Source organism: Nelumbo nucifera, chromosome 3 (genome assembly GCF_055504915.1).
Source record: "Nelumbo nucifera cultivar China Antique chromosome 3, China Antique-T2T, whole genome shotgun sequence".
Lineage (NCBI taxonomy): Eukaryota > Viridiplantae > Streptophyta > Magnoliopsida > Proteales > Nelumbonaceae > Nelumbo > Nelumbo nucifera.
In genome coordinates, this window is record NC_142651.1 from 96,353,157 (window position 1) to 96,363,276 (window position 10,120).

Below are 10,120 nucleotides of genomic sequence, written 5' to 3' on the forward strand. Positions count from 1 at the left end.
CAAGTGGCTCACCAAGGACATGGAAATTCATTGTACATGGATAAAGAGAAGTGCAAATGCATTGGCAGATGGTCTAGCTAGGCAAGGGGTAAACAGAAACACTATATTTTGGGCTGTTTTGTAATTGCTTCATAGTCAAGATGTACCTTGGGTAGTTGGGAGTTAAGATTCTTTAGCTCCTTCCTTTGTAATTCCGATTCTCTCAATCATTAATAAAATAAAATTTCATTGTTATTGATCAAAAAAAAAGTTCTCTGGTGCTGCTTTTTGGGTTGCTGTGTTTGGTAATCGTTGTTTTGTTGTGGTTAAAGTGATAGGTTTGTCCATGGATCTCAGGATTATGTTTTTGTTGTGCTTTACAGTGATGGAATTATTTTCTTGGTTGCTTTTCAATGAGGGTGGTCTTTGATATTGATTTGGGACTGGCATAAAGGAATTCTTGTTGTATAAGGAGGAGGAGGGGGTTTATGTAGTTTTTTTGTTTCTATACCTCTTCAACCCTCCTCAAGATAAAAATCCCAAACTTTACTTTTTTTGTCTTGTTTTGCATTTTGTTTCATTTTGTACACTTTCTCATACAGTTGTGATCTTTAATATAACATTGTTATCAACCTTTGCATCCTATACATGGATCAAATAATCAAAAAGCAAATATTACCTAAACAAACCAAGAAACATACCTTACCCTGCGTACTACCTGACTAATAATACCTCCCTTACTCTTCCCTGAATATTGTCCAGCATGCAAACAACAATCTGACGGAGAAGACTTTGAAAATCCATTCCCTATTCCCAAGTGATTATCTGAAGCATTTTTGTTGTATGTTGCTGGATCAAGTGCCTCACAGACTATGTCTAATAGATGCATTTTCTGAAACTTTCCAACTTCATGTAAGCACTGCAATGAACATGTATTTGTCAAGAAGCATAAGTTCATCCATGACAAAATATGCTAATGTATGGTCAACAAATGACAAGCTGATCAAAAAAATCAGGAAGTTATCAGCGACAAGTACAAGATAGAAAAGGGAATTCATGAAGTTTTAAGGCATAACCTTAGCAAAAACAATCCAATTTGCAGAAAGATAAAATTCATCAAAACCAGTACATTATTAATCCAAAAAAGATATAATACAAGTATAATCATGTAAGCACTGAAACAAACATCCATCTGTCAAATGACAGAGATGGATGTTGCAAGGCCTGAAGCTTGCAAAGCAGCTAAATCTAAAACAGGTGGAGATTGAATGGGACTCTATGATGCTAGTGGGATGGATGATTAATAACAGCCAAGGACCTTGGGTGTACCAACAGCTCATGATGAAAATCAGACAATTAGCAAGAGAGGTAGAGGCCACCTTTAGGTGGGTCTCTAGGGAGTAACTTTTTTGGGGGATAATTTGTATGCATAATGTGATAAGGAGGATCGGCTCCTGATGTGAGCTGTGAACTGTAAAATTTAACATTATTACTCTAATTTAATACAAGATATCTTTTACTTATCGGAAAATGGATCATAACAATAATATAACTTTGAGTAAATAAAAACCTTAAGAAAACACAATCACCTTTGCATCAAACTTGACTTGGATTAGTACTCACGTCATGAATAAAACACACAAATCAAGAATAACCTTAAAGAGGGGCTAATCAAGGAAAGACTGAAACCTTAGTACTTTGAATGGCCTCTTCTTAATCAAATAGGCAATTATTTCTACAGAAGCTCCCCAAAATTGAATAGGGATATATGTACTGAATCTGATATCCAACACATGGTTCTTATTTTTCCTTACACCATTCTGCTGTGGTGTATAGATACAAGAGCCTTGGTGCAGACCTTTCTCTTCTAGATATTGAGTTTTCTCTCAAAGTGGATTTCCACCAAACTATAAAAATTCTTGATATTTTCAAGAACTTCATCTCTTGATTTCAACATATACAATCATGTGTGTCAATGAAAACTATCCAAACATCAGTATGCACAATATTGAAGGGAAAAGAAGTATTGCTTCTTTGGAAAAAAAATCTACAATGTTTAGCAAGTTGATAGGTCTTGCATTGCAAACTTAAAATAGAAACATACCAGAATAACTCGGGGTACTAGGCCAATTGTTTTGGGGATTGGTCACTTAGGCAATTTGTAAGAAAAACAGATGGGTGGCTAGTGGTACTAGGTGAAGTGAAGAGATGCATCTGGAATATAACTATGTATAAATAGTTCTTCTTAGCACATCAATAAAGTTTTTTCAATCTGATCAAAAAATTTGTAAAATTCACTTAGATATCTGGAAAACCCAAGAGTATTAGGAAATTCTTTAAAATATTAAAAAGAATATAGAATTTATTAATTTTTTTATGAATGAAGATAAATATAGAATTTATTAATGAAACTTCAAGAAATGTTATAAAGGATTATTAGACACTTAAAAAAAATAAAAACTCACTATATACCTCAAAACAATAGAAGATTAAAAATTTTAAATAGGCATTGATGGGAAGATCTAGCTACTATCATGCAAGTTGAGTACCATTAAAAACTAAGTAGGTTTTTTAAAATAATATCTATCTAAAATTTTGAGGCCATATTAATTATTACTATGATTCATATTATTGTATGATTATTATAACGAGCAAAATAATTTTATATTAATTATTCAACTAAAATTCTTAAAATAAATTTATATTCTGAAAACCTAGTTAAAACTGTCAATAAAAAGGTCCAGAATCACTATTCCAGAATGTTTTCATTTTGTCCATTGGGGAAATGGAGAAACTTCACTATGTTTTGGAAAAATTCTGAATAACTAGTAAGAGAGTATTTTAGGCCTTACAAGAACCACCGAACTCCAATTCTTCTGCAATTTCTTCAACTCAAATAAACCAGAAGCCAAATTCTCGCTTGTCCCTTCAGTCATTTTACACCTGGTCACAGTTTTTGCAATCCATGTTTACATTCTTGTCCAGATAGTGCACATTATTAATCCTGTAGATTTGAAGAGGCATAGTGCATATCCTCAACTGTAAAATACTCTGAAGTACCTTTGACAAGATGGAAAACTAAAAGCATTCTTGAGCATCACTTCCGGCAAAAGAGCACATTTCTCACTCCAGAAACCCTGCACTGGAAAACCCATCAATAGGTAAATAATGAAAGATAAGTCAAACTTAGGATGTGCATTGAAGGGGCAAGCCTTTCAAAAGGAAATATGAATAAATTAACAAACTGATGCAAACCTAATCATAAATTAATTTGTTAGCATATAAACATGATATAACATAGATATCATTTGACACTTCTAATAGAGAGACAGGGATCAAAATGGCTTTCCATTCCTTGGAAGAAAAAAGAAATATCATCTTAAACCAACTTCTTTGTCATGAATACCAAAAGGCAAAAACATTACCCAAATAATATTCCTAAGCGATGGGCATCATGTAAGGCCTGTGTACATGCATGTGCATTCATGTCTCTGTGTATAACTAGATTCCACAACCATTTTTTATTATGGTACTTCAAATGACTTTTTACTAAATGAAAGAGAACAAAACATTCAAATAACTCAGCATATTCACACCATAGTGGAAAAAGAAATAAAAAATAATGTTGGAAATTCTCAGAACTAAATCCTGAGTTTTCTCACCCATTTTCCCCAATTATAGCATAAAATCCAGTGAAGGATGCCATCTCCATATGCAGAAAAAGACAGGGCATAATGAACACTGGACCAGCACAGCTCCAGCAAGGCCATTGAACCTAAAACACTAGCTCAACCTAGACCTAAGTGTGGACCTTACCAGACAACCCAGCCTGCAGAGATGGCATAAAAAATGCCAACCCCTATCAGTTCTATGTCAACATACTATGCATTTCTGTGATTAGTGAAAGTACACTACTGGTTTAACATAGATTACCGGTTACATAGTATGTGTTTATATGGTTATACATGTGAGATGTGTAGATTTTATAAACTTAAGTGTTCAATTATGTATAAATATATATAATTTATATGTGTGCACTTATATACACTAGATAACCAGGTCATTCCAAGCTTAGAACTGCCTGTATCTACCCTGCTGTAAAGTTAGCTGACTAACTAGACCATCCATTGACACCACAAAGAAGAAAAACAATAATCAAACAAGAATTAGGGGACATTCAGTAACAGCTGAAGTGAATGAACTGAATAACTTATTCTTTGTCTTGTAGTGAAAAAGTCATAAAGGAGGTTGTTAGCTCCTTAATGGCTGATGCTGAAATTGGGTTGATTAGCATACCCTTGAATAATTTATTAATTAACTCTTTTATCCACTAAAAGACAAAAACAAGTCATTAATTTGAGCCACTTCAACTATTATCTAACAACCAGTTAGGCTTTGAAACAACTTGTTACAGCCCTTATTTTCCAAAGAAAGAAGGAAAAGCAATTTCACCTCGCTATCATCATTGAGTAAATCTCTGCATAAGAAACTTAGAGGCTCTGTGGAAAAATGTTTAGCACATGCAATCTGCATAAAAGTTGTGAAGGCATATTGTCAACAGAGATCCAATCATGTTGGCCAGATAAAGCACATGCTAGGAGTTGCCTCACAGTAAAGACGATAAAAATGAGAGCAATACAGTATAACAACACAACAATACCAACCACTTGCACATAAGATTGAAAATACAAACCTTGAAGGCCTTAATGAAAGATGTCACTGTTCCATCCTGCCTTTGGAAGTAGTTTCTCAAGAAGAAGACCACTTTGTGGCCAACATTAAATCCAAAACAAGTTTTAAGCAGAACAGCCTCAACAATTGCATCCATTCTCTCATATGGAGATCCCAGACTGAACTTAAAAGGGCACAAATGTTTCAATGCATTTGATGGAAGTAGGTTTCTTGGGGCATCAATAGTTGTAGCAACACCCATTACTAAAATAATCGGAATCTTAACCACCCATTCCCTAAAGAAAACCAAGAGTGAACATTTATTACCTGATATAGATATTGCATAAAACAAAGAAGCACTAACACTATACACTATTGATATGACAATAGAATTAAACACAAAGCATAGAAGGTACTGGAATACATTGCTGAAGCATGTCGATGACCGATCCACTTAATTTCATAAACATGACAAAAATTGCATAGATATTAATATATAAGATGAAACTTGACTTCAAAATTGTTATTAGAAAAGATGAAAAGTTGAAAACATTTTTTTAGCATGAAGTACTAAAAGAATCATCTGAGCTATTATTATCTGCTAGTTTCAGGTAATGCAACCAGAGAAAATAGTTTCAAGAAAAAGTACAAGGTAAAAGTGACTGGTTGATATGTTGGACAAGTAGATAGGAGTCAGCTGTTTTGGGGCATGCTGGGGAACCAGTAGTGTAATAGCATTAACTGAATAAATGTAATTTGATGGGGATGGAAAAACAAGCAGTGGAAAAACCTGTTTCTACACCAGGAATGCCTGACATCATTGTACATATTGATCTTTTTATCCATTCCTAATAAATTTTGCTGTTATATCCATCAAAAAAAGCACAAGGTAAAAGTTCTTCGAATCACTTGGTAAGATACCTGATATCAAGGCCAAACTAAGTTGCAATCAACAGAGTTGGAAAAGGAAACCACAGAACTACAAATCACACAAAGAGGATAAGAAACTTAGCCATAAGGAGCCAAAACTTTTGGCTCAAGTATCCAATCACTAAATTTTTAGATGCATTATAAAGTATTTTTCCAAGATCTGCAACATTTATGATGACTGAAAATTCTGATTTTAAGTCCTTTACAAAGTTGATGGTGTTTTAATCGTAACAACTTTTTTCTAGTGCACATCATATGCAGGGATGTTGTTGACAATTAAAACATTAAATAGTGGATAGTTGTATATGGTAAACATAAGCATGGCACGTTTAAAAAGAAAAAAGGACTAAGTAGTAAGGGCCAAAGATAACAAATTAAATGAAGATTGATCTTACATGTGTTTTAAATGCATAAGGTGCAAAAAAAACAAGACAAAAAACCTCCAAAACTGAAAAAAAAAATAAAAATATATTAAACATAATATTAATTAAAATATAAACTTAAGTTTTAAAAAACCTATTATCTCAAATTAAAATACATAACATAACATATAAAACATATTCAAAATGAAAATTTTAAAAATAAAATCAAGCATAAGTACATAACCTATAAAACGTATTATGTTTGATTATTCATATAAAACATATAACCGTTTACAATTAAAAAAACATATAAAACATATTCAAGCATGTAAAACTCTCAATCTCTTTATTTTTTTCCCAATTGCACTGTTTCAAATAACTAATGTGATGTTAAACATTTTGCATTCCTGACCATGAGCCACCTTTGCACCAAGCCCCTTGCAGCAACCCCAAATAGGTTTAAAAGACAATTAAAATTATAAAATCTCTTTTTTGAAGGGATTAGGAATTTAAGACCCCAATATGGACCTATTTGGATTTGCCTCAAGGGGCTTGGTCAGGGGTCAAGCGGTAGAGACCCCAACCAAGCTGCTAGCTTAAAAAAGAGAAAATGTGCAAATTTTGAAAAGGTATGCACCTGGGTTGAAGCATAAGGTGCACTAGGCGCATGGCTGGCACCTTTTGAAAGTGTTGCTCCTGGGGCCTAAGCACAGCCCATACCTTAAAATGCACCTCACCTGTGTGCCTAGGCATGCCTTTCAAATTACTGGATCTTACAAAAAATCTATGGATAAACTCATAGAAGACCCTTATCAATTCAATTCTTTTTTTCTTATCTGCAACAAAAGAGAGTTTCCGACTTCCATAGAAGAAAATGGAAAATGAAAGAAGTAATTGGGTAGCTGATAGTAGGGGTGTCAATTGGACTGGATTTGGTCCAATCTGATGCAGTCCAACATGAGTCCATTATAAATGGATCAGGTCCAATCCAATCCAATGAATGTTTTGGACCAATTTGGATTGGTCCAATTCAATGTTGTCTGGACCTTTCAATCTGTTCAAATTCATTTGGATTTAGATTGGTTTCAACCCAAACCCAGCCCATTGACACATAATTCTTATCTTATATCAATGGACCAGATATTGGCTTAATCCAACCCAATCCAATATAAATTTGTTACGAACGGACCAGGTCCAATCCAATCTAATAAATATTTTGGACCGGATTGGTCCAATCCAATATGTCTCGTTGGTCCGTCCAATCCATCCAAAATGATTTTGGACTGGACGGAGTCCAATCCAAAACTGGTCCATTAACACCCTTAGCTGATAGTCTACAAAAGCCAAAGTGATATGGGTGGGAAGAGTGTGTGTGTGTGTGTGTGTGTGTGAGAGAGAGAGAGAGAGAGAGAGAGAAGAGAATACACATACTCATTAGCTTGGACATACAATTTGTTTAGGGAACCAGGTTGCACATGCACTTTGCTTAAATGTATGAGAAAGATTACCTTAACATCAAGATAAACTCAGCTAATACAGATCCACTACATCGCTCCATATCCCCAATTATCACAACCGAGGGATTATTGTAGTTCTCTTGTTCACTATACCATGAAGCTAAAACAGCTATATCAGGTGCCTGTTTTAAATCAACACTGGGAAATATAAGACAAGGATTGAAGAGACACCTTGAGAAATTCTTACTTTTATAGTAAAGACACTTACATCCAAGGAAACCATAACTAACTGTCTCAATAGACTTCTGAGGCATCCACCAATCCCATTCTTGGCAGAAAAGTCCAATGAAGAAAGATTAGCCACATGGCATCCTTTAGATTTCAAATGCAATCCAAGCTCTTCAAATGTCAAGAGATCATCAACAAATTCTATGTTCTCTGCAAACCATAATTAGCCTTTAAATTACATCTATATAGCTTAAAAACAGTCTTTAGTATGCTATTAAATAGAGCAAATGATTCAAAGGCTGTTTTACCCTCTTTAACAATGGTTCATTTCATATAAAACGCATGGTGTCATGCATAATGCACACACATAGGGAGATAGAAAAATAATACAAATGTAATTAATCCGATTTATAAACAGTTCAATATTTATCTTCGATAAATGCTAGATAATTTGAGTGCTGATAACTATGAGATAAAGAAGATAACTTTAAATTCTAGAATAGAAAAGAACTTACTTGTAAGCACCAGGGCTGTAAAAATCTGTTTGCAATTGATATCAGTGACAAGAGGGTATGGACGAACTGCTTCAGGTGTTCCAGAGGACTTAATAGTCGAGAAACATTCACAAACCCATCGGTGTACCTCATCAAATGCACTGATATTAATTTCCCTTAGAACGTCCTGCCACCAGCAAATAAGGACGAAATTTCGATCAAGTGCCATAAATTGCAATGAGATTGAAAGAGAGTCATAAGTGTGGAGGATATCCACGAACCTTTATTTTTGTTTCGATCTCCGACCACACCGCATTGAAAGCTTCAACACGCAACTGTTCGTAGTAACAATCATCTTCTTCTTCGACGTGGTTGGCACCTGATTTCCCTTCTGATTTAGGAGATGCTGGAGACAAATCTATCTTTCTTCTGGTTTTTCCGGGTCCAGAGACTTTTCTACTAGATTTTCGAGGCAATGCTTTGTGTAGAACGAAGAATTGCTGTATGACAAGAACCAGGCAAACATTAGTGAAGGCGCAAATATGAAAATTGAAGAACAATAAAACTTTAATGGAGTAAGAAAAGTTCGAGAAAATAAATAATAACTTGAAGATTATTTTCTTCGTTGTCAGATACTGTAGGTGGAGATGGAGAATCAGGAATCGCAGAGGGCGCCATAGAATGTCTTGGAGAAAATTAGGGTTTCTTCGGCAGTTATTCCTCTTGCTTTCCAGTCACAGTATTTTTTGGCGCGAAAACTTCACCAGGAAAAGGTAGGCGATACTCAACTCGAGCCGTCGAGCGAATTGGGCCGGTTTGGGGCCAAGCCGATATGCTGAACCTGAACCCAAGTACCCAACCGGGCTACACGGGGAAGCCATTTATAACATGAGACTTCAACGGAAAGCCCCAGGGTTTTCACTCCCAAACGGGTTGTACTTATAGTGCCCGTTTGGAAGGGCTTTCAGAACACGCGCAGCTTCTAGTGCTACAGGTTGGCTCCCACATGTGAACATCAGAAGTTGTATTTCGTGAAAATTCGAAAAGCCGATCACTGTCTGAAACACAGCTGAAATAGGAAGCTACTCTATATGTAGTTTCTCCGAAACATTGGTCCTCACCTCAAACGCAGAAGCCCTCCCAAATAACTTTTTTGTATGGATAACAAATAGGGCTGTCTGGTACCCGATCGAATTGTTTGATACCCGATCCGAGACCTAATCCAATTGTTTCAAGACCTTGGTATCAAAGAGTTTTTCCTTCAAATACATAGCATCCTATTATTTCAAGAAATATAGTCTAAGAAATGAGTAGTTCCACTCCTAAATATTATTAAAGAAAATCTTTGTAGTTTAGACAACTGTTAATACACACTCAATTAAATAAAAAGGATGGGATCCTTTAGAAAAGCAGAGCACAAACCCCGGTATGCTTTTAAATGATTTTTTTCCAATAAAAATTATTTTTCAGTTTTCTTACCCTCTCCCAGTGAAACCATCTTTGATCATTTTTGCATATTAATCTTTGTTTTTTCAACTCACAAAAACATTATTTACAGCATTGAATCAAGGCATATTCACAATTGTTGGAGGGAGGAGATATATATATATTACAAGGTAAGCCCTTTAATCAGCAACAATATTCCTGATTCACCATGGTGGTGTGAAATCAGAATCCAACAAACTCGAGATGATAGTGTGAGAATCACCCTCAATAAAACTGATGGCATGCCAAATTTCTAAGGCAAATGGATAGCATATAGGGCTGCATTGGCTTCAATTTCTAGGGGAATACCCAAAGGTAACTTGATAGCTCTACCAAAACAGAATTTACCATTGGAATCTCTAGGTGAAAAAAAAAATGTACTACCATTATAGCCATTCAAAGATCCATCAAAGTTCAACTTTAGGGTGGAGGAAGTGTTGAAAGGGCTGATTTGTGACCAAAAAGGTCAAACCTTGTTGGGTTTGCAGGTATAAATTTTAAATCTTTTATCAGC

At 35.0% G+C, this 10,120-nt stretch overlaps 1 protein-coding gene across 3 annotated transcripts in view; it reads right to left on the minus strand.

Annotated features, from left to right (window-relative positions):
* The window catches only part of ORC3 (origin recognition complex subunit 3), a 51,094-nt gene extending 41,852 nt beyond the window's left edge, over nucleotides 1-9,242 (minus strand). For 2 of the 3 annotated variants that reach the window (XM_088901201.1, XM_088901202.1), the window contains exons 1-11: nucleotides 8,728-9,242; nucleotides 8,403-8,621; nucleotides 8,143-8,308; nucleotides 7,668-7,837; nucleotides 7,451-7,581; nucleotides 6,580-6,687; nucleotides 4,673-4,946; nucleotides 4,432-4,506; nucleotides 3,040-3,116; nucleotides 2,832-2,922; nucleotides 681-898 (exon numbers count right to left, since the gene is read on the minus strand). In XM_088901201.1, the coding sequence (XP_088757327.1) occupies nucleotides 681-898; nucleotides 2,832-2,922; nucleotides 3,040-3,116; nucleotides 4,432-4,506; nucleotides 4,673-4,946; nucleotides 6,580-6,687; nucleotides 7,451-7,581; nucleotides 7,668-7,837; nucleotides 8,143-8,308; nucleotides 8,403-8,621; nucleotides 8,728-8,799 (1,601 nt within the window). In that variant the 5' untranslated portion in view covers nucleotides 8,800-9,242. The remainder of the gene's footprint in view (nucleotides 1-680; nucleotides 899-2,831; nucleotides 2,923-3,039; nucleotides 3,117-4,431; nucleotides 4,507-4,672; nucleotides 4,947-6,579; nucleotides 6,688-7,450; nucleotides 7,582-7,667; nucleotides 7,838-8,142; nucleotides 8,309-8,402; nucleotides 8,622-8,727) is intronic. The other variant, XM_010244213.3, reaches the window with a different exon arrangement.
* Between the last annotated feature and the right edge of the window lie 878 nt (nucleotides 9,243-10,120).